Here is a 22,753-nt window from a genome sequence, read left to right as displayed (position 1 = left end):
TTACATGAATTTAAAGACCACCAAGCCTCACCTTCCTGGGACCCATCAGGCTAAGCGCGAGTTTGAAGTGAGATAGGGAAGTAAGCAAGCCCTGTAGTCAAGGCAGGCGATGGAGCCTGAAGCTCCGGTAGAAGCCATGTACCCATGGCTGTCATCAATGCAGCCTGAGACAGCAAATAAGTTGTTTCCATTCCCCTTGACTTGGGCCTCACAGGCCACGAGCGCATGTGGCTTGGAGGCCACCTTTCTAGACTATTCTCGAGGGCCGCAGTACAGCGCCAGCAAATGGGCGATGCGAGGCATTTTGCATTCCTGGCGCCGGACAACCTACTACTATGGCTCCCGGATCAATGAGATCTCTCCTTGGTAGGCAACTCGTCTCAACTCGATGTAGATGGTCTTGTTCATGTGCTTCGAGGAATCTCAATCTACTCCGCATTCAGGTTACGTAAACACTGGCACTCCGGAGTAGTAGCTATTTTTCAGTGACCATATTTTCACCTGCAAATCCAATGGAGCCGACATGCGTCTCTGAAGTGGAGATCCTCTGACTGTCAGCATGTGGAGCTGGTTGGCGTCAGCAGGATACATTAGTTAGCGTGCCTTCCGTGCCCTACCTTTTCTCCAGCCGAGTCTGAAAGGGTCTCAATCCACGGCTGTATCATGTTTCCACTGCAACGCCCAAGGACATCAGACAAGATCCTCGCGATGACACTTGGGTAAAGCCTCGGTAATCAGTCATCATTACGTTTGCCGGAGGAAACCCATGAAAACGCTTTCCTCACCATAAGGCAATTGCTTCCCGTCATGAGTCATTGCATACTCGCCAGGAACCGTCTTCGGGACCACACCTCTATTCCCAACTTCAATCTAAGTGTAGCTAGATCTGCATAAGATTTGTGGCTTTGCGCCTCTTTGACCTCAATCAGATTCTGTCAATACCTAAGCCCGGCGCGAACCCCGATGACATCTACCTACGTTCGATATCGAGAAATTCGTTTACTGGGTGCTAAAATAGTGTTGCCAAATAGTTTCGAAATCACTTGGTTGCAGGAGATCACGGCCCGGTGCAAGGTCTGGGCAGTCATCAAGCTCGTCACTGAGATAACTTTACAGATCATGCCCGGGGACTTGGGAGGCAAGAGAATGCTGGGATATGGCCAGTCGGAAATCAAGACCTGTGCTCCTAAAACAACGATGTATCTATTTCGTGCTCTCGTGCTAGGCATCCTGTTCGTGATTCATAGTGTGACAGGTAGGAGAGAGATCGCAGTCCTGCGCATGCCTCCATGGGCTGACCCTTCTAGGTCACTCGACTCGGGTCCGGAAACCTGACCATGCAGCTCCACTCAACGATGTTCGCCTGGAAATCTCCAGCCCTAGTTTCCAAACGACAGGACGATTCAACCTTACGTTCGCAGTCGCCAAGCATGATAGCAAGATTCAGCTGCAGCTAAAGCCCAATAGTGTTATCCTTCCGTCGGATGCCTACATCCGATACCTTGATACCAATGGAGCGCTGAAGCAGATCGAATCGCTAGATAAGGAGCAGGGGAGAATATTTCATGGAACGGCCTGGGTGTCTTTCTCTAACGGCTCATGGTGTTTAGCTGGAAGGGCGCGGATATATCTGCTGAATGACGGGAATAATCTCCTGTTCGAGGGCAACGTGGGTCTGTTCAACCAGAATTTCGGGCTCAAACCAAGCACTAGAGCTGCATACGGCCTCAATCAGTCTAATGCGCAAATGGAAATTATTGGAGCTACTGACGCTCTAACATACTTGCGGGAAATGCGCGATCAAGGCATACTACAGGGGGGTCCATCTAGTTCTGCGATCGCTTCTGACCTTGGGGGACCAATCACGCACACTGCGACTATGCCGCGCCAGTATCAGGGGGACTACAGGGAGATAAATCAGAGTATTGGTAGCAGGGATGGATGTCCAACCACACCGAAAATTGCCCTCATCGGCCTAGCTACCGATTGCGCGTACAGAGCCGCATTCGCGTCAGTTGAAGAGATGCGACGAGGGATACTCGGGATGGTCAACGCAGCCTCCGAAGTGTTTGAGAGGAACTTGAACATTTCGCTCGCCATCCGCAATCTCACCATCAGCGACGAAGGTTGCCCCGAACATGGCTCCAGCAGCACCCCTTGGAATGCGGCATGTTCCGCAGGAGATATCAATTGGCGTCTTGCTCAATTCGCGCTGTGGAGACAGTCCCAAGATGAGACCAATGCCTACTAAACCCTGCTGAGTGACTGTCCTACCAACAATTGCGTTGGAGTGTCTCTTGTCGGGCAGCTATGCAACGTCAATCATGGTGTCAATGTCGTGGTGCGCACCACAAATCAGTGGCAGGTTTTTGCGTGGGTTTTCGCATCCATCCTTTATGCTTCAGTATTATGACCGAGGCTAATCTGCTGGTTTCAATAGTCATGAGTCCGGGCATATGTTCGGAGCGATACACGATTGTGATGCTGATGGTTGCACTTCAGACGAGGAATGCTGTCCCTTGTCGCGATGAACCTGCAGCGCCTCGGGTGCATATCTCATGAACCCGTCCTCATCTCGACACCAAATCACATTTTCGCTGTGTAGTATTAGCAACATGTGCAGGTTGATCGGAGACGAACGCGTTCAGACCTCGTGCCTGGCGTCTGCCAGCACTCACAACCCGAACGACATCCCAACCGACGGCTACGGCGACGGGGACGCCGAGAACGGCACTAGCCAGAAATCAAACTCATGGTTTAGTCGCTATCGCTCGCTCGTCATCGGGTTGCTGGCTGGGATTGGAGGGGGATTGTTGCTTGGGGTGGTTGTTGTCTTGCTCTGGTGTTGCATGCATCGCTGCCACACGAAACGCCAATTCATGACGTATCCCAGGAGGTCCAAAGTGAGAAAGACAGACACCGATGAGGCGGCCCAGATTAGCTAGAGTTAGAAGGTAAAGACAGAGTAGTAACATCTCTGACCGCATTCATGAACCAAGGAGTGAGACAGAGGTTCGGTTTGAGGCTGCGATGCAGGTAAAGGACCTTGCAGGGCTGCATTCCGTTTCCTCCCTGGGTGTTTCAGTACAAGTCAGTGGAAGATTGAGCAAGGGTCCCGTGGGGAGGAGGATGAATCATTATATATACGATAGGCCCGTCGGTTTAGTGTAATCGGTTCTGCAATCGCCGTCTTTGCTGTCGCTCAACCATCCCCGTCCAGTCGTCCTCGGGAACCCAGAGATAAATCTGCTGGGGCATATGCGACAAAGGCTATAGATATATGCTCAGACATCATGAGTGAATTTGAGAGGGCAAGCAAGATGGGATTGGAGGGTTAAGCAAAAGGAGGTTGGGTGAGAGGAGAGGATAAGGAAGTTGGTTGTTGGGTACCAGTAGATACTGGTTTTAAAGGAGGAGGTTAAGGTACCATCCTGTTCTATGAAATCATCTAACCCTCAATGACCAGTACTTCCATCAGGATCTGTCTATTGATATTACTGCTGCATGTTTCTGCTCCAAAAAACCCCGTTCTTTTATTTTGTAAGTCCTCCAGGCGGGATTGTGTCTTGAAATTTTTCCTAGTTAAACTGAAGTATCCCTGGCGTCAACTTCGCCGGCACGGCATGGGATCCTGACATCCTTTGGATACCGACGTCGAATCCCGTTTAAGATGGTACCAAGGTCCACCGCGAACACTGTATGGGGATCCTCGTTGGGGTCCATGCCAGTAATGATCATTGCGACAGGATATCGTGTATCGGCGTCATACACCCAGGCCCCGTTGAGTTCAAAGTATGGAACCGAGATGTGCATGCGATAAGCATCGACAGACCCTATCCCCGCGTCGACTAATTCTCCATATCCTTCCACTCGCAGTGTTATGGGGTCAAAGGGCAGGGCATCCGCGACTAACGCCCTCAAATCGCGGTCCCGCCAACATGCCACGTCCCCTCGTTCGGCTTGGTATATCCAAGCCGGTACCCGGACCCCGTTCTCGAGCAACCGGTGAGGCACTTCAATCCCATAATTGCTGGGGTACTCCCGGTGTCGGCGGTACAGAGGCACGAAGACCCAGCCCTGCTCACGACTCCAACACTTGGGGTGGGCCTGCGCCGGGTTAGCTGGATGATCCGGAATTCGACCAAGACACCGTCCGGTCCTTACTTCGAAGATCTGGCGGCGGTGAAGGGCGATCTGATTAGGATTTTGAGGATCCAGGAAGGGTACGACGCTGGTTAGGACGCAGAAGCTGCCGTGAATTTGTATAACGCCCCCGATGATCCCGTACCGGTTGGTCGAGCCCTCGATCCTGAAGTATACACCACCGAGAGAAGGGAACTTGATGTCCGTCATGCTATATAACGGGGGGAGTCACAATTTGCAGTTGCACATGGGCGAGGTCGTACGGCCTTTCCGTCACGATTTATAGAACTATCTGGCAAGTCGGCATCTCTCGTGGGTGCTGAGGATTCCCTAATATGTCGTCTGTCGCTTGAAAACTACCGTTGCACTTCGAGCAGATATTTTGTATTTTCTGTACAAGTCGCTAATTTCCTTTGTATCTTTGGTGATATATCCCGCTTCGAGAGCACGGGATTGGAAGCTCTCCGAATTGAAATTCCAGACAAAGAAGAATGGGAGACCCCATTTTTGTTTATTCCTCTGTCGTACTAATCAGATGGTCAGCATTGGAGCTAGACAACCCTGAAGCGGAGTTTACCAGTACTCCAGTCTGGTCATGTTGAGTGGGGGTACATTGTCAGAACGACACTAGCCAAACAGTGGGAAGAGTGTGGCTGGCTGCAAGATCGGCCTTGTGTGATGGTTGCAGGACACTAGAAGCCAACAATGTCCCCCCGATAGCGTCGCGTTGCCGCGATTGGCAATGAATCCCTCTGGACTCTCTGCCATTAAAGCTCTTCAGGATGAGGATACTTTCGACGTAGTCCGAGTATGCGAGCGATGCGAACGAGTAGGGGGGATTTGGCACTATGATCCGACACCGGACCCCTTCCCCAGCCCTAATTCCCCCCTTGATGCCTTCGACTCAACGCTTTCTTCGCTTCCTTCATTCACTCCTCCCCTGCCAGAGACCACCACCGCTCGCACTGGCATCGATACTCATCGGGACAGCAATGTCGGTGCTCAAGCCATGGCCTTCATGCACACTCCGTTCCCCGACACCAACTCCGCTGCTTCCATCAAACAGCTCAGCCCCGCCAATGCTTCTCGCCCTGTTGCCGTTGTGACAAACTATATTGAGAATCTCTTTTGGCCCTACCTCAATCTTGTCTCCATGAGCACGACAGTTGAACGAGTCGAGAAGATTGGCGCGAGATGGAAGCTTACCATGCGCCAATCAAGCCCGCTGCACCGAGGAAACCCTCAGGATTACGGGTGAACCGAGACATTTGACGCAGTCATTGTTGCCACGGGACATTGAAACGTACAGAGGGAGAGCAGGGCGCAGTGAGAACGGAATTGTAAAATCATTGGAGAAACATGTGTGACGAGCTGTCGAACATGCACCAAGCGCTAGTCAGCCAGGTCTATGGATGGTAAATATCACCATTCCTTTGTTTATTCGAGCTGGACTACCCTCCATGCAAAGAACGATCAAGCAAGTTAACATCGACTCAACTGAAAAAGCCTGTGCTAGAACTATGAATCTCAATCCTTGTCTCACAAAGAGTTGTTCGCATCTTCCAATACCGCGATCGTTTCAATATTTCAGGAGACGGCAAGCACAGCAACCGCCCAGGCTGGCAGACTCACTTTGAAGGTTCCATTGCCTGACACAGTCGACGTGGTAGGAGTAATGGAGATATCGTGAGGATAATTGCTGACCGTCTCGCCGCCAGTCAACAACTCCAAGGACCCATGGGTGGTTCCCGCCACCGTGATCGTCACATTCTCAGCTGTCGAGCCATAATTTGCCAATTTTACATAGTAGACTTGCTCATCCGACACCGAGGCGACCCAGTATACAGGTCCAAAATCTCCCGAGCTGGTGACCGGAAGTATGGTCGTTCCCCGGTTGGTGGAGAACATTTTTTGGACATAATACGAGGTCGACCCGGTGATAGAATCGGGACTGGAATCGAGACCGAAGAGATCCGGCTATTGTCGACCAACTACATCAGCCACCATTCCATTGACGGTTTAGGGGGGTCAATTGCTGCCTTACCGACCACTCAGCCAAGTCAAAATGTTCCAGGAGAGGCGCAAAACTGGCCATCTGGACAACATCACTGTTCCGCTCGAGGCCGATCATATACACCGCTTCGGCACAACTGCCCTGCATGTAGCTCCAGTAAGTGGTGCTTCCGTCATTGCCAGTCGTGCTGGCGTATTCTCCCACCAGAATGGGATGATCCCGAGAGTAGTTGTCAAACTCGTCGAACTGCGCGACGAAGGAGTCGGGCGAGAGGTAGTGGTGGATATCAGTCATGACGCCATCTGGCAATGTCGTTGGCAGACACGAACTCGAAGTTGTCGAGGTTATGATGGTGAGATCTGGGTACTGGGCATGAATGGCATCATAGAATGCTGTGAACCGACTCGCGTAAGTGCTGCACCCGTCGCTCTCGTTGTCTTCATTGCCAATCTCGATATATTTGACGGGCCAGGGCTCACTGCGACCGTTTTTGGCTCGCAGTGCGCCGTACTGGGTGGATGTTGAACCAAGCACGTACTCACCTTCAGTGTCAGTCGGGGACTTCCTAGGAGGATGGATGGATGCTACAAACCTCGAGTTCATCGAGAACATCATCAATGTAAGGGTTCAGTGCGGACCCCGTCACAATGCCGCCCCCGAGAGAGAGTCCGTCCCAGATGGCGAGGACTGGCTCCATCCCCATATCCTCACACCAGTAAAGGTACTCATCCAGACCTGATCACGTTAGACTCCCGAAGGGCGTACTCGTCAGGTCATTGAATCGAGTACATACCCAGTGCATCAGTGTTTGCATACGTCCAATCCCCTGCAAACGATTAGACAGTCAGACTCTATGCAGCTAAGAGATTACGGACAGAGCATACCCTGTCGGCCTGGACGGTTGACCACTGCCCCAATTGTCTCATTCCACTTCCACCGATTGCTAGGAGAAGCTCCTTCACTGCCAGTCCGCGAGATTAGGGTCGCGACGGATTATGCTTGGACTTCAACGGTGCTTACAGGTTATTACCTCCGGGGAACCGCAGAAAAGAGGGCTTTATCTCAGCCAGAAAGCTCGCCACGTCGTTCCGCAAGCCATTCGTTCTGAATGGCATCAGCCCGTCTCAGTCACGAATATGGTCAGTGGAAGCATAGGAGTATTCATAGACTCACCGCGACTTGTACGTGGGTGGAAATAGCTGCACGAGACCAAAGTTGAGAGACTTCCCCGCCACCTTGGAGGCGTCAAACCGTAGTTGCCACTCATTGTTGGCATCGTCAGCCTGGCTAGACTCGAAGCTGGTCTCGTAGGAGGTGAATTTGGCTGCAGTACTTGTCACTGTGATGTTATGGTCCGCATAGACGATTCCGCTGGAGGTTCCGACCAGACGAAGGTTGACCGTGCCGGAGTAGGCTCCCTTGATGTAGAACGAATTGCTATATGTCGTGGCCAGTACCGGCACGCCATTATATCCCGTATTGGCGAAGCCGACGTAGCCGGTGGTCCCTGACGGTACGGAGACCTTGAGGGAGGAGGTGATAGCGCTGCTCACAGGGTTGGATGTGTCCTGTGTGATGTTGACATTGCCTACCGCAGCATATGCCGTCAAGCCAGGGCTGGTGCCCTGGAAGCCGTTGTTGCGGAGCACTTGGCCGTGAATGCCCCCATCGCCTATGTCTGCGTTAGTCCGTCGCGACAATCATATTTATGGTACTGATCGTGCGACAAGCCTCACCAGAATTATTGATGTCCTGCATAGGACACAAAGTCAGACATATTGGTTTTTACTGACCGTCAAGCACTCACCTCAAACATGATTCCGTAGAGTAGAGGGCTCGATGCATTACCGCCAGTCTTTGAAACGGTCAAGTCAAGAGCGATGGTCTGCCCGGCGAGCCAAGTCGCGGCCCAGACTGATAGGGAAGTCAGATGCATCCTGAATAATGTGGGGACTTCAGCACCCTCTGTGCACACGAGATCCGGTCAAAGAAAAATGCCATGACGATTCCTGCCTCTTATATTCCCCTTGAAATGGGTAGGCGTTAGACAAGACGGTCCATGAAGAACGACGACCCCGCAAGAAGTGAAGATTCCACCGGGAAATGACTCGGGGGAGGAGTTGGAGATCTGCAAGGTACTGCATTTCGACTATCCGGGGATGTCCTTGTGCAAGCGATGATTTATGGAGAAATTAGATTGCATGACGGATAAGCGAGGGGATTGGGAGGGGACCTGCAGAAAAGGTGGAAACCCCCGCGCAACAGCCGGATAAATGCCCAAGAGCCTGCAAGCTAACGAGATTCGTCACTTTTCGAGTGATGATCTTCCTCCTTGAGCCTTCAGACTGACTCTTTCCCCGTTGCCTGACCCCAACTCCGCAACTAACCGTGATGCTGCAGTCCCCCTCTCTGTTAGGGTGCTTAGCCAACCCCAATCTTGACAAACCCGGCTCTACCATGTCGACGCGCAGCTTTCTGGCTCTTCAACTAGGTACTTGTTTTCGATGAATTATACGATCAAAATCCGAGTAACTAGATGCATAGAGACAATGTATATGCCTATCGGCTCCTATGCCGGCATCGACTCGCAGGAGTCTTCTGGAATCTCAGTATGTCGGTATGTTGCTGTGGGGAAGCAGAATCAGAGCAGACTTGCCCTGACCATATAGAGAATCTTCCACAACTCAGACCCGGGCAAATAAGTGACGTAAGTAGGTTATCAAAAGTAACTTATTTACTGCTGCTGGCTTAACTTACGTAATACACATAAAAAAGGTGCTATACAACTCATAACTATCGCATTCTTCATGAGTCATGCAGGAGAAAGTCGGAAGAGAGAGTCGGAGAAGATCGGCGGAAGGATGCACTAAGAACAACAATAAATAGTGAGCTATGAGCAAGGTGATCCCCTTTCACTAACTACGATCACAATGTTTTCATGAATCTTAAACTCGCAGAGTCATTATGCCGACCCGATTGATTCCTCGCGCATCCTTCTTTCGATCTCTCTTCCACTCCTCTTTGACGGCTGCGGTGCGCCCCGAGTTTCTCACCTCGTCCAGTGCGCGCTATGTTAATCCACGTCAGCACACCACCGGCGGCGATTGCATCACCCAGACCATTCCCAGCTCTTGGATAGCAGGACGCAGCGATGAACAGGTTCTTGCGCTTTTCACGAGTGGCTTTTTTGGCGGCTTCGTTTTTGCCCTGGAGTGGCTGCTGCTGACGGCGGCCGGGGGGAGGATCTTACCCGTGGGATACACCGGTCTGCATATCACCTCTTAATCAGATCAAGGGCCAACAGAGCTTACGATGGCATGTGTACCCCAGGTTTCACGCGAGACGCCCAAGCGGCCCGAACTCTCTGGCGGCAGGTGGATGTCTCTGACTCCTACCTCCATCCGATCGGCACTTGTCTATTCGGCACCTTCATGGTGCTCGACAAGCACATCGGTCCCCAGTCGGAGCTAATAGAGAATGACCAAAGGACGAGCTGGGTTGACTATGGCTTTGGGTCGGATAAATCTTCCTTTGCTGGCTGCCACCGATTTCAGATCACCACCACGAGAGCGCACCAGGGAGAAGGCAAGTGTAAGATAGGTTCATCCACCGAGACCAGAGTTCAGATCGAGCTTCTAGGGTTTCATTGTAATCCGCAGACGAACCAACCTGGTGCGCCTGAGATTTTGAAATTATTTCATTGGGGGTATGCGAAAATGCTGTTTGCTAATGGAGTTCAATCGGTGTTGTTAGGGAGGGCTTGATTTCTGCTCTTTGAACCTATTATCATGGCTCGATGAAGAAAGTAAAGGCCTTCTAATTCACCACTCATGTAACTCCGTTATCGAGCAATATGCTCCGTAGCCTGCAGTATTATATATAGTAGTCAGACCATACGGTAAGGTATCCCGGGTATTGTAATGGATATAATGGATACCCGCGGGGGAAACCCGGGTTCCCGGCACTAGTCCCTATTAGGCCAGCTGACACATTCCTCCCTCTCCACAATTTTATGCACTGATTGTTCCATCCATCCATCCATCCATCATTCAACTCTTATCCTCTCATCTCCATCTGTGCCATACACGAATATATACAATCGCCCATGAATCCCCGACTGACTCGCTCATCGTTGGCCTGTCTTTCATGTCGGAGTCGCCATCTCAAATGCGATGGGAAGCGACCCTCGTGCAGTCGCTGTCTGGAGGTGGCTCAGCCATGTGAATATATCCGTTCGCGGCGGGGGGGACTGGACCGGGCTGCCCTCGCCGAACGCCGCCAGCGCTTGGCCGCGGTGGCATCAGAGACCAACTTGCTCAACCCCATCCCACCAACAACTACTGAACAACCAGAGTCCCCGATTCCGCTGCCTGCTCGGGCACAAACATCTCAATCCGATCAGTCGGTGCTGCTCGACTCGTACTATCGCCACTTTCACTCGTTACATCCGTATGCTCTCCCCCAGACGCACTTCCGAAACCTCTTGAGGGATCCCAGCCAGGAAGTCCGATGGAGACCCCTGATCAACGTGATGTGTTGCATCGGACACATCTATCATGCGCATCGGTGGTCAGATTCCCTAGAAGCACAAGCCGAGGCTTCTTTGGCACAAGCCTCTCCACTCGACCCAGTCCTGGTTCCGTCCCGACTTCTCTATGCGATAGTCTTGTTCTGGCAGGGCCACAAAGAGAAAGCTTTGTCACAGCTTGACATGGCGAGAAAGCTGGTGTTGGAGCTACAGATGTACCAGCCGCAATGCGCAAGGGTCCATGGGGGCAATGACCCCATCCTGCAGGAATGCTGGAGGCGAGCCTGGTGGTCGGCCTACGTCTTGGACTTATTCTTCGCGGGCACTCTCGGGACAGTAACGTTCGCGTTCCTGGAGATCGAGGCCACGGTAGGACTGCCGTGCGAGGAGGGTGAATATGAGTCGGGGGTAAGTGGATCAACTCACCAACCCACCAAACATGCAGCGCCAGACCTTCCGAGCTCACCCCGGCATAGGAGATCCCGCCTCCCAAAACCATGCAAGACTTTGACTGCCGCGAATTTGCCGTCGATGAGCCCGTCTTTTCTTCATTTGCCTATCTCATCAGTGCCGCGCGATGTGCCGCATTGGCGATCCGTGCCGCCCCCAGGAACACGGTCAAGGAAGATTCGACGCGGATCATTCAGACAGCGGACTCGATGCTCGATGGATGGCTTCTGCTTTTACCGCCAGGCCGGAAACAGCTCATGAATAAGGCGGGCGAGATTGACGAGCTCATGTTCCAAGCCCATTTGCTAATCTACGTGTAAGCCGAAGCCTGTCCCGGGTGGACCTTTCCAAGCTACACCATACTCACCACCACCTCCCAGTGCCTTCATCGGCCTGCACCGACCGTTTTCCGACCTGAAATTCAATCCCGTGGAGGATCTGTCCAGCTGCGCGCGGGACCCACCTCCGGACGGCCCCACCCACGAGCTCGTCAACGTCCACACTGTCCGGGTTCTGCGCGCAGTCGAAGGCCAATTCCGTCTCCTAGCCTTACCCCTGCAACGATTCCACCACACCCCCTTCGTCACTTGCATGATCAGCGACGGCGCTCTCTCGCTGCTCTCCGCCTGCTACTGCCTCCTAGCGGGGACGGATTTAGCCATTGCACGCGACCAGATGCGCATGATCATCGGGTGTCTCAAGACGTTGGGCGCGATCTGGCCCCGCACGGCAAAAAATGTGCGCGAGATCCAGACGATCGCGAGCCACGTGCTGGGTCTCGCCCCTGCAAAAGCTAACTTGCGCTCCCGGGGGAGTACGAGTACGACCTCCGGTGGGCCGCCTAGCCTGACCCACGGGGACGAGACGCAGACATCGGCCACGCCGCCGGAGGCCTCGAGCGCCAGCTCGGACTCCAATTGGATGCTTTCTTTGGAGAGTCTGCAAGCGATGTGCGGGTGGTATAACATGAGTGATCTAGATGCAGACCCATCGTGGGGGGTGGGTATTGGTCTATAGGAGCCTGACCCCGTATCGGGTCGTACTTGATTCAGGGTGTGCTAGATCTATATTTCTCGCTCGAGCTACAGGAGGCTTAGGGTTGGCCTCATAGAGACGTGGCGCTACTACCTTCGCGTGATGGTGGAGTGCTCCGTGTTGCACTCGTAGTCTGCCTATAGCCATTATCGATACTGCTCTACAACCAGAATCTTTGGCGAGATGACTTCAGTCTCTCTCATCCCACCTAGGTATCTCAAGATCATGATTGGTTCTTACGCGTGAAGGTGTTGCGACTCGCTTAGTTATTGCTTGCCTTTGACGCAGTGCCTAAAATACAGCGGAACCGCATTACGTTCCAGTGAAACATGACGACCTTCAACAACAACACAAAACAACACCACAAACCCCCCGAACATGAAAAGCTCTTATCACAGAACCAGAAGACCAACAGCCATCACAATCCCGCAGACGGAAGAAACATGCTCCCGATACGTACTAGCCGCGCCAGTGAACACGGCACCACTCGCGCTAGCTGTGCTGGAAGGTCCCTGCGCGGCCGAACCATGCGCCGTCGCTTTGACCGTCGCAAAGGATGTCACAGGAGTACTGAGAGATGGTTTGAGAGAGGTTGCGCTGGATGCAAATGCAGAGGGGGATGCGTTGGGCGCTCCGTTGCTTTGGCTGTTTTCAGGTGCGTCTGGACTGGGGACAGCTGGGACGTCGGAGTCGTCATTTAAGTTGGAATTGAAGGTGGAGATAGAAGAGCCGTCTGATGACGAGTCAGATGCCGAAGAGGATGAGGCTGTCTGGGCGGAGTCAGAGCCGGAGATCGAGTCAGATGTGCTTGGTGCGGTATTGCTGGAGACTGCGTTCGGGGTAGAGTCTGCATTCTGACCAGCGGTAGAGCTGAGCTGGGGGGTAGAACCAGAAGTGGAATCGGAGTTGTCGCTCCCTTCCGAGTTGGCAGAAGACCCAACTGTCGATGAAGACTCTGGCGCAGACTCGGAAGACACGCCGACAGTAGAATCGGAAGAGATTGTAGTTGAAGAGCTGGAAGAAACACCCGATGCAGCACCGGAAGAACCTGAAGATGAGCTTAAGGAGGAGCCTGAAGACGAGCTTGAGGAGGATCCTGAAGATGAGCTTGAGGAGGAGCCCGAAGATGAGCTTGAGGAGGAGCCCAAAGACGAGCTTGAGGAGGAGCCTGAAGACGAGCCTGAGGAGGCGCCTGTGGAGCCTGCGGAGTCTGAACCCGAAGCTAGGGCTGGGATAGAGCCAGAATCGGAGCTCGACCCGGATGAAGATGTGGACTCAGAAGCTAGACCACCAGCGGGTTCCACTCCTGATGTGTCCTCCGCGCTAGAGGTAGAAGTATAGCCAGAATTATTCGGGTTGGTAGCATGAGCCCCACTCTCAGTCGAACCAGACGAGCTCTCGCTGGAAGTACCCTGATTGGGCGAGGATGTGGCACTACCAGTTTGCTGGACATCAGCACCGGTCGTCTTGGTACTTCCTTGGCCATTTGCAACAGTGCCAACACCAGCCCCGACAGCCACCGTCTGAGAATAGTGAGATGCGGAGATGGTCTCGCTAGTATCAGGTGAACCAGTCGAAGCCGGGATTGAAGCTGTAGTGGTCGTAATAACCGTGGTCCCCGCTACCAAAGTCTGAGTACTTAGAAACGTGCTCTGAGAGCGAGCCGGACAGTTGGTAACAGTAGCAGCGCAAGAGGTGATGGTCATGGTTCTGGTGGTCAGGATCGTGGATGTGTAGGAGCCGTCAGCAGCCGCCGTGGCCGTTGCTGTGACGGGGCAGATCGTGGTCGAGACAAGGATCGTCTCAGTCGTGAGATACGTGGTCATCTGGGAGGCAGGACAGTTGGGTACAGTAGAAGGGCACGCAGTGATGGTAGCAGTGCTGGTTGTAAAGACCGTGGAAGTGGTAGAGGCGAGCCCCGTAGAGAGTGATGTCGTGGAATCAGAGGTTAGGATAGTCGTGGAATCAGGGCCTGGGATAGTCCTGGTGGATATCACGTCCAGGGAGGACCCACCAAGGGGCGTCGTACTAGAGGCTGGCATCACCTCGTGGATTGTTTCCGGTTGTGCATGGCTCTGGATGGGAGATGGCACAGATGAAGAAAGGAAAGAAGACGGCGATATCGCGGCTACTGCAGAGGATCTGGACACTGAAACCGGAACGTTGACAGAGGTCGTCACAGGAGTGAAGGTGGGGGGGATGGCAGAAGGAGAGGATACAGCGATGCGACTGCGACTCACCACAGACGACGAAACAGCGATGCGACTGCGACTCACCACAGACGACGGTGCAGCAGGTGTTGAGGACACTCCAACGTCCGAGACTGGAGAAGATAGAAGACGACTGGGACTGACAATTGCTGACGAGGGAATTGGCATGGAAGACACCATCACACTGGGTGTAACCGATGCCGGAGAGGATGCAGCAGCACGGCTAGGGCTGGTGCTGGCACTGGGGCTGGCAATGGCCGAGGAGGCCACCGATGCAGAGGAGGCGATGACAGACAATGAAACTGCCGGAGGAGTTGAGCTGGCTACTACTACCACCGAGGAAGTCGGAAGGGCGCAGCTCACGGACTGAACATTCATGTGAACGTTCGCAATCTCGATATCAGGCAGATAGGCATAATCATCCGTATCGCATTCCACGGTGATGAGAAGCTCGAACTCGGCAACTGTGGCCTCCCAGTTTCCATTCACTGTCATCCACCCACTGTCTGCAGATGACAGAGTGACCTCATCGTGGATGACATCCAGTAAAAGCCCCGTGGCATCGTGAGACAGTCGGTAGTCGAGGCTACACGAAACCGCGACATCGGAGTCATAGCTCTCTGCCTTGAGTCTCCAAGACACCGATCCCACATACGTTTGTCCAATCTGCGCATCGGCAATCGTCTGGTTGATTTGATAGAAATCATACGTTGCCCCGGGGATGAACACGCATTGGCCGCCTCCTGGAACATCATCGGCCACCAACTCCAGGTCCGTCGATCGTATCATATTGCGCCATTCCGTGCTATCGTCATCGGAGAAATCGCCGTCTTGTATTAGTTCATCGGTCAGGGTCATGGTGGAGGCCGCGCACTGCGAGGTACAGACCACTTCGGGTCCCAGAAACGAGATATCCGAGATCTGCAGCGTGGCTGTGGACGCCTGGGAACAGGTGACGCTCAATCGGAGAGTCGCTTCGGTGGCCGTGGACTTCCATTGTCCCATTAACAATTCCCATCCGGTGGCACTTCCATCGGGGCTCCAGATGTTCCCGTAGGTCACAAATCTGCTGGTCTCATCGGTCACGGCATAGACATCAAAGGTACAGTAAGGGAAGTGTCCGCTTGCATCTTCCTCTCCGAACAGATTGGTGTACATGTTGAATTGGTAGTAGGGGCCCTCGCGGAGGGAGACAGTCTGCTCGAACACGAAGCCATTCTGCGCGGTGCTATATGGAACCTCTCTATATATGACCCATTAGAAGGGGACTGGTGACGGCTACTGGGACCGAGTGGCTGAACTTACAGATAGCCCCCACCATTGACACCACCACCGCTGGTTACAATAGAGTATTCATCTGCACTGGAGGTGGAGGTCCAAGCCGAATCGTCGGTAAAATCGCCATTGGCGACTGCATCGCGGGCGACTTGGGTGCAGACGTCAATGTCGCGGGCCTGAACAGCAGCAATGCCATAACCGATCAACCAGGTCAGTGCCCGGACAGAATGAGCGACTTTCATCTTCGGGGTACAAACGAGGGTGAGTCGAAGATAACGCACAGTTGCAATGGGTCAAAAGAGCGGAATGGTCACTGAGGCCCCGGAGGGAATTGGCACAGCGCCGGAACAAAGGCTACTCGAAAGACCCATGTCAGCCCCGGGTCTCCTTTGGTATTTATCAGTCCATGGACAGTGGATTTTAACCACATGCCGGGGCTTGGGGTGGCTTCATCTTCGGAGGTCGGCGTGTCCGGCCTCGGGAAGAATTGCCCTGAAACTGGAGCCAACACGAATAACGCCCCACTTGCATCGCTAGTTTTAACGCCTCCAGCGATGAGCTGATCATAAACAAATCAAGGGAACCGACTCTAGGCCCTGGAGAGATTTTCAATGGCCATCTCTAGCTCATGAGAATGCGCTCAAGTGCAACCTTAGCTTCAATCCATGCACGACGATTCATGTGCTCCTGGAAGATCTTGAAGTCAGATCTCGTCTCTTATCTACAGTAGAAATCTAAACCCCCACTCACAGCCTGGCCAGGCAGCCCATGTTGCTCGTTCTCGTGTCCCTGGTCACTCGTTGGCCCCATATCGATTCCCTCTTCGCGGTCCAGTCGCTTGTTCAATCGCCCAAGGTAATAGGCGTGGGATCGTGACAAATGGAATGGTCATCGAAGACATCGTGGGGTTGACACTAAAAGCAGTGAGTTATCTCGGTGATGCCGAATCTGTTCGGCATGGGTTAGACGCTCTCTCAGTATTGACGCTGTAGACAACATACTCGAATCTAACCAACAGTGCTCAGGCAATTCATCAGAGCCAGAGTTGCAGCGCGCTCCGTAGCTGGACGAGGAAGGACTAGGGCATTTCAATCCATCTTCTTCTTACTATAGAGTTGAGTGCACCGTACTGTTGGGAATATAGCCCAGTGCCACCACATAACTGGAAGAGATGCCCGGCAGCATGATGCGCATTGCGCTGGAATGGGAGGCAGGACAAGGTGCAGGTAACGCTCGCCCGTCCGATCAGCATGTCACGCATTAACCAAGACCACAATGGTTTCCGATTGTCCCTTGCTGGCCTGGGTCGGAAAAGAGCTACTGAGTCGGATACGAGGTATTGATCTGTCTCCTCTTATCCGAAATCGGCTCCAAGCGCTCGACACCGGCATTGCCATTGTGTCGACAGGGAATCCTCAGCGAGGCAGATTCATTGGGGGGATGTGGCACAAATTTTGCCCTGGTGGTCTTGGTCAAGCGTCTATCATACGAACAGCTAAGTAATATCGGACTCGGATAATCATCGTATATGGTTCTATGTACTGTGGCATTCAAGGCATCTAGTCTCTACAACTGTGCAGTACTCGATGCATCAAGCCTGGGCCTTGAGCCGCTTCTGCTCGTCCGCCCATGCCAGTGCGCTTTTCCGAGCACTCTCTTCGCCAACTTCTCCGAAGATATCCACTCCCAGACGGGCAGGGAAGTTCATTCGCTGGTGCTTTTCCAGAGACTGAATCGCGTTGAACGCCTCCTCGGACAGGACGAAGTCTGGGACGACAGCTCACTCGTTAGACGGACATGCTATGCCACCGGCTAGAGTCTGGATCATGCGTACCTTCGAAGTTGCTCTGGATTCTCTCGGGGGTGACCGACTTGGGCAGCACGACAGTACCACGCTGCACTGCCCAGCTGATCAACACCTGCGCCGGAGTCTTATTCAGACTCTTAGCAGTTGCAATCACGAGTGGATCGTCGACCGCTCTGTTACGTGTCAGCAATGATAGCTCCTGGCCACTCCGGTCAACCAGTACAAACCGCGGGATGTTATAGATGTTGTTGCCCAAGGGAGAATACCCGGCCACAACAATGCCCTACATGAGTCCCCGGTCGGTCAATTAGCCCTCCTTGACACACTGATGAACGAACTCACTTGCTGCTGAGACCATTCCAGCAAGTCCCGTTGTTGCAGGTAGGGGTGCGCCTCGATCTGGTTCACCGCAGGCGGGATTTTGGCACTGGCAGATGTCAGCCAGTCCTTCCTTGCTGGCGCCGAATATACACACGTCTTGAGCAATTCCTCGATCGTCTCGCGGGTAAAGTTGCTGACCCCAATGGAGCGAATCTTGCCCTTGGCCACCAGCTCCTCCATTGCAGCCCAGGTGTCCTTAATCGGCACGTCAATAACATCGATTAATCCCGTCTCCTCGACGATGGGTTGGTTAGTGGTCGTGGAATGACGGAACGCGACCGGCCAGTGGATCTATTATCATTTCATTAGTGACCCTGAGCTGATATGTCCGTCTTTCTTCGTGCCCTACGAGGTAAAGGTCCAGATAATCCGTCTGCAGATCGGCAAGGGACTTGTCCACGGCGGCTGCGACATGTTCCGGCTGGTGATGGGTGTTCCACAATTTGCTAGTGAGCTGATGACAGGTGAGGGTCAGTCAGTTGAGGTCGATTCGACTGCTGGTAAGGGTCCCGCACAAAGATCTCCTCTCGCGGAACTCCTGAGGCTTTGATGCCGTCTCCGACCTCTTGCTCATTGCCATAGATGGCGGCAGCGTCGATATGGCGATAACCTCCCTTCAGAGCTGCGACCACCGCATCGCGCACCTCGTTTGGCTTGGCTTGCTAGAGTAGCCTCATGGTCAATACCAAATCCTGCAAGTATGGGGAGACAAGTTACAAATCATACCCATGTTCCCAGGCCGACGGCGGGAATCTCATAACCAGAGTTCAACTTGAAGGAGCGACCGGAAGCCATCTTGCAGGAGATGATCGTATGAAGGAAATCAGCATAGAGGAGAAGAGATGGGCACACACGGAAGGAAAACCAACTAAGCCCATTATTATTATTTATTCGGCCCATGGTCTTATCGATTTGTTTGCAGCTCAAGTGACGCCATCCGCGCCCGCCTCGGAAAATGACCTGGTGCTGGTCCCTTTTCCGAGCGGCTTTTCCGTTTCTTCTCCCGTGGGGGGTTGGCATTTTCCGAGTTTGACTGCCACAGCCCTTCGATTGACGAAGCTACATTTCAAGACACGAGGATTCAAGGCGATAAACATAAACGCCACAGAGGCCTTAGGCTGGTTAGACTTTTCACACATACACTCGATGCGTCCGTGGAGCATCTCAAGACAGTCAAGTTCCTAGGTCTGGATGCTAGAGCGGACTTCCACGGCCGCGTGCACAATGCGATAATGGTGCAGCTGGTCCACAAGCGAGGCCCTCACGAGACCCTATTCACTGAGGAACCTTTGCTTTCCCAGCACCCTGAGTCCGTCGCAGCTCTATCACAGCTTGTCCCCTTTTCCCATCAGTCAGCATATCGCAGCCGGATATCTGCCATGTGGGTGGGATGTTGGATGAAGTGTATATGAATGGGAAATAAGAAGTTGTTAGTCCAGATCTATAACCTTGGCTGAATACAACAGAGGGGAACTGGCCCAGCTTCCTCTGCATGAACAGGCAAACACGCCTCCCACCCCCGAGACCACTGCGGATTGTCCTCTGGCCACTCCAGCCTCGCCGACCAGGGAGAACGGTTTGATCAACGAGCCACCCTCACGCAACTCGCCTGAAGCCCATCTGACCGACATTTATCTGATTCGAGCTCAAGGCCACTGCATGAGCAAAGTGTCGTGCCAACCAACGCCCCCTTTTTCAGCTTTGGAGATGCCCCGTTGGGGAAGCTGGACCCTGCCTTCTTTTCTCCTTCTCTCACCCCGGGCGGAAGCCGAGATCTTGATCGCTCGGTACATCGACTTCACTTTTCCGACCCATCGATTTCTCCATTAGGCGCAGGTCGAGGGCTAAGTCTCCGAGTTCTATAGCCCTCTGCAGGATTTGGCTGTCAGTGGACCTGGCAAGCGCGCTATTCGTGCCTTGGTTCTGATGGTCCTAGCCCACGCAAAGCAATGCTTACCAGAGACTAATCAGGCAATCGGAACTTCAGCTAATGGTGCACTTTATCTGGCAGCAGATGAGCACCGTCTGGCTGCCGAGACAGGCTCAGTGCGCTTAGCCAGTGTCCAAGCTCGCTCGGCGCAGTCTGGGCGGCGCGAAGACGGATCCGGAGACAGCAGCGCTGAGCAGACCGTCGTTTTTTTTTTTTTTTTTTTTTTTTTTTTTTTTTTTCCCCCCGCCAGCAAACGAAGGCTCATGTCCCGCCCCTCCGCCCGAGATTACAGTCACGTTTGCGTTGCTGTCGTGGCGAGAATTGAAAATGGCTGCACCCGTCAGTATTGGTAGACGGGGGTTCCCGGCTTGTCTTGGAAGACAGACCCGTGTCAGTTAGGGATACACTGGTTTCCTCGGCTGAAGGCATGCTCTGGCATGGTTTTCTCCAGGGATAATTGGCACGTTATTTGGGAGGGAACTGCCGTCGGAATTGTTCCAAATGGAACCTTGCTAATCTTACAGATCCGTACCGAAACTTGGTGTCTGCCAGGCTCAAACGATGTTTATCCGAGTGGGGGGTGAGTGCTTATCCGAGTCGTTGCGATTCTGGGCCCTTTAATATCGACTGCGTTATATCGTTGTTCGCATTATCAAGATCGGGGTATGCGGTACTACTACTTTCAACGCGTCTCAGTACGGAAGCCTATGTCAATCTTCTATCGGCGACCAAGTGCTCCCAGCTTCTCTACGCCCAATCAAGCGCAAAGACCGTAACCAAGGTTGAATCCGCCACGTTCCTCACGACCTACAAGATTCCAGAGCAAGCAGCCTACGCCAGGCGCTTTCGCGTCATCCCGACAACTTGCCGACAACACTCGGTCGAGTCAGACATTGGCATTCATCATCCTCTCCTCGGGCTCGACTGATTTACCGAAGCCGACCTTCCAGACTCATGGGGTGTGTGTCGCCAACTACAGTAGCAGCAAGGGCTATCGAGCCTTGCTCACCCTGCCACTTTACCACAACCACGGCTTATCGATCTTCTTCCGGTCGCTCTCTAAACAAAAGCCAGTAGCGATCTACAATGCCAACTTGTCGTTGACAGAAACCCATGTGCTCGAGACGATGCGGGTGACGGCCCCGGAAAGCTTCCACGGGGTGCCACATGTGTCAAATTTCTGAGTGAAGTGGAAGGTGGTGCTGCGCCACTGGCACAATGCCAACAAGTTCTCTTCGGAGGCAGCAGCTGTCCAGATGATCTAGGAGATCTTCACGTCGAGCAAAGCGTGCGGATGATCAGTCACTACGGCGCGTATGCGAGCCCTCTCCATCCGTTCACCTCCGAGTACTGACCAGGTAACAGCACCGAATTAGGACAACTGATGACATCCGACAGACCTGCGGGGGAAAAAGCCTGGGACTACGTCCGGCCACTGCCCACAGTCGCCCTCTTCATCCAGATGAGCCCGCTCGAAGATGATTCCTACGAATGTGTCGTGCTAGATGTTCTGCCCACCAAGGTCAGCTCGAATCAGAACCGATACGTGCAGGACAATCTCGTCTACGGCGTCGGGTGGCCGCCCAGCTCCACGCCACCCGCACCGGACAGGAGTACTGTGGAAGACAAACTGAGTGTCATGGCAAGACTGATCAGCAAGTACTCAATATTCGTAAGGAGACCGAGTCATCAAGAGCCGGTAGTCAGTTGAGACCCTGTATGCGACCTAGTCTGTTACTGCTGCTGACCCGTACGCGCGCGACCCTCGCGTGGTGTATCACGTCCAGAACTCCCAGACTTCCCGGTGGACCGAGGATCTGCTCCCTGCGCTGCGGCGGGCAGGGCTCGATTTTGCGATCCTGCCTAAAAGAGAGTGGGTGAACGTCTGCTCGAGCCAGATCTGGATTCAGCGAAGAACCCGACATGAAGCGGCTGGATTTCTTCACGGACAAGTACGATAACGAGAATTTGGGTCGGTCGGGGTGGATTTTCCAGATGGAGAAGACTGAGGCAGCGAGTCCGTCGTTGAGGGTGGGCGTGGAGTTTTGCTTGAGAATGGGCTGATCCAGAGATTTTTGGATGCGTAGCTACCGAGTGAGGATGATGTTTCTGTTGAATCCCTCCAAACTTGCACATGAATTTATGATTGCGATCGATCTCTCTGGTGCCTTAGGCAGTAAAGTTAGTAAGCAAGGCGGCGAAGATAATCAGGCAGCAAGGCAGACATCAAAAGGGGCTCATGATCGGATGACAAATGCTTTATTAACTAATGCCTGAGGTCCCCAATGACCCGCTTCTTTCAGGCACCAACTCGCCCACCCAAAAGTAGGTCCTCCTCCGTACCTGCATCTTCCAGCCGAGTCGTGGTGGCGATAACTTACCTGCTCAACGGATCCTATCCTTCCGATCCACATCCATTCCTCCTCCGTACGGGAAGAAAACCAAGGAACCTGGAAAATTTGACATGGTCTGGCAACCAACCGACGCCCAGACAGGCTGGCCCCAAGTCAGATGAGTGCCTGCTGCTGCTGGGGTGCGGATAGTTAAGGCATGCAATATGATGTATCACTTGTCACTTGGTGTTTCAAGATGCTGACCATCCTTGAAGGGGGGACTTTGCAGGGGGGTTGGCAGACACTGCTACTGTGTAGTTACTCCGTACTAATTAAGTCCAGTGAGTTACAGAATCTGCAATCAAGTGGGTGGTGGTGGGAGTTCTGGCAGAGAATGGAATCATCATCGGCAGTTGGCTGCTGCAGACCCAGTTAAGTTAGGGCTCCTCTTTTCACCTCCACTCTCTCTCTCTCTCCCTCTCTCTCTTCTTCACTCACACACACTCTCTCTCTCGGGGCTTTTCTCTCTCATTCACTCTTTTCCTGCCGCGCCGACGAAGCGCCAAGCGGATTGCCAGCCATGGATGGCAGCCTATTGATTTGCGTCCCCACTGGGCAGGAGTATTTTGCCATTTAGACTACGC

General features: G+C 53.2%; 9 protein-coding genes across 9 annotated transcripts; 5 read left to right on the top strand and 4 right to left on the bottom strand.

Annotated features, from left to right (window-relative positions):
* Positions 1-963: 963 nt before the first annotated feature.
* Positions 964-2,251, top strand: BP01DRAFT_387605 (uncharacterized protein; the record flags this gene model as incomplete). The annotated part of the gene is made up of 2 exons (XM_025577750.1): positions 964-1,255; positions 1,308-2,251. 2 exons carry the CDS (start codon positions 964-966, stop codon positions 2,249-2,251), a joined length of 1,236 nt encoding a protein of 411 aa, XP_025426156.1.
* A 1,331-nt stretch (positions 2,252-3,582) lies between these two features.
* BP01DRAFT_370127 (uncharacterized protein) lies at positions 3,583-4,353 on the bottom strand (the record flags this gene model as incomplete). The annotated part of the gene is made up of 1 exon (XM_025576586.1): positions 3,583-4,353. The coding sequence occupies one exon, from the start codon at positions 4,351-4,353 to the stop codon at positions 3,583-3,585; it is 771 nt and encodes a 256-aa protein (XP_025426155.1).
* Positions 4,354-4,885: 532 nt separating this feature from the next.
* BP01DRAFT_396084 (uncharacterized protein) lies at positions 4,886-5,401 on the top strand (the record flags this gene model as incomplete). Its single annotated transcript, XM_025578451.1, has 1 exon — positions 4,886-5,401. The coding sequence occupies one exon, from the start codon at positions 4,886-4,888 to the stop codon at positions 5,399-5,401; it is 516 nt and encodes a 171-aa protein (XP_025426154.1).
* A 275-nt stretch (positions 5,402-5,676) lies between these two features.
* Positions 5,677-8,093, bottom strand: BP01DRAFT_396083 (glycoside hydrolase; the record flags this gene model as incomplete). The annotated part of the gene is made up of 9 exons (XM_025578450.1): positions 5,677-6,120; positions 6,188-6,694; positions 6,750-6,892; positions 6,951-6,983; positions 7,042-7,118; positions 7,178-7,261; positions 7,331-7,829; positions 7,894-7,909; positions 7,965-8,093. The coding sequence occupies 9 exons, from the start codon at positions 8,091-8,093 to the stop codon at positions 5,731-5,733; spliced, it is 1,878 nt and encodes a 625-aa protein (XP_025426153.1). The 3' UTR covers positions 5,677-5,730.
* Positions 8,094-9,121: 1,028 nt separating this feature from the next.
* On the top strand, positions 9,122-10,185 carry BP01DRAFT_351909 (uncharacterized protein; the record flags this gene model as incomplete). The annotated part of the gene is made up of 2 exons (XM_025573861.1): positions 9,122-9,422; positions 9,488-10,185. 2 exons carry the CDS (start codon positions 9,122-9,124, stop codon positions 9,919-9,921), a joined length of 735 nt encoding a protein of 244 aa, XP_025426152.1. The 3' UTR covers positions 9,922-10,185.
* Positions 10,186-10,262: 77 nt separating this feature from the next.
* BP01DRAFT_378068 (putative C6 transcription factor) lies at positions 10,263-12,152 on the top strand (the record flags this gene model as incomplete). The annotated part of the gene is made up of 3 exons (XM_025577032.1): positions 10,263-11,093; positions 11,162-11,451; positions 11,516-12,152. 3 exons carry the CDS (start codon positions 10,263-10,265, stop codon positions 12,150-12,152), a joined length of 1,758 nt encoding a protein of 585 aa, XP_025426151.1.
* Positions 12,153-12,562: 410 nt separating this feature from the next.
* On the bottom strand, positions 12,563-16,007 carry BP01DRAFT_427283 (uncharacterized protein; the record flags this gene model as incomplete). Its single annotated transcript, XM_025579840.1, has 2 exons — positions 15,686-16,007; positions 12,563-15,623 (listed from the first exon to the last, which is right to left on the bottom strand). The coding sequence occupies exons 1-2, from the start codon at positions 15,898-15,900 to the stop codon at positions 12,563-12,565; spliced, it is 3,276 nt and encodes a 1,091-aa protein (XP_025426150.1). The 5' UTR covers positions 15,901-16,007.
* A 1,242-nt stretch (positions 16,008-17,249) lies between these two features.
* BP01DRAFT_411461 (aldo/keto reductase) lies at positions 17,250-18,641 on the bottom strand (the record flags this gene model as incomplete). The annotated part of the gene is made up of 8 exons (XM_025578920.1): positions 17,250-17,425; positions 17,493-17,638; positions 17,693-17,748; positions 17,808-17,892; positions 17,941-18,137; positions 18,196-18,300; positions 18,362-18,508; positions 18,573-18,641. The coding sequence occupies 8 exons, from the start codon at positions 18,639-18,641 to the stop codon at positions 17,250-17,252; spliced, it is 981 nt and encodes a 326-aa protein (XP_025426149.1).
* Positions 18,642-19,078: 437 nt separating this feature from the next.
* Positions 19,079-21,871, top strand: BP01DRAFT_396080 (uncharacterized protein; the record flags this gene model as incomplete). Its single annotated transcript, XM_025578449.1, has 8 exons — positions 19,079-19,227; positions 19,313-19,633; positions 19,712-19,979; positions 20,598-20,827; positions 20,884-21,090; positions 21,142-21,448; positions 21,507-21,649; positions 21,675-21,871. 8 exons carry the CDS (start codon positions 19,079-19,081, stop codon positions 21,838-21,840), a joined length of 1,791 nt encoding a protein of 596 aa, XP_025426148.1. The 3' UTR covers positions 21,841-21,871.
* Positions 21,872-22,753: the final 882 nt, after the last annotated feature.

This window comes from Aspergillus saccharolyticus, assembly GCF_003184585.1.
Source record: "Aspergillus saccharolyticus JOP 1030-1 unplaced genomic scaffold BP01scaffold_80, whole genome shotgun sequence".
NCBI classification, from domain to species: Eukaryota; Fungi; Ascomycota; class Eurotiomycetes; order Eurotiales; family Aspergillaceae; genus Aspergillus; species Aspergillus saccharolyticus.
This window is presented reverse-complemented; position numbering and strand designations above follow the sequence as displayed.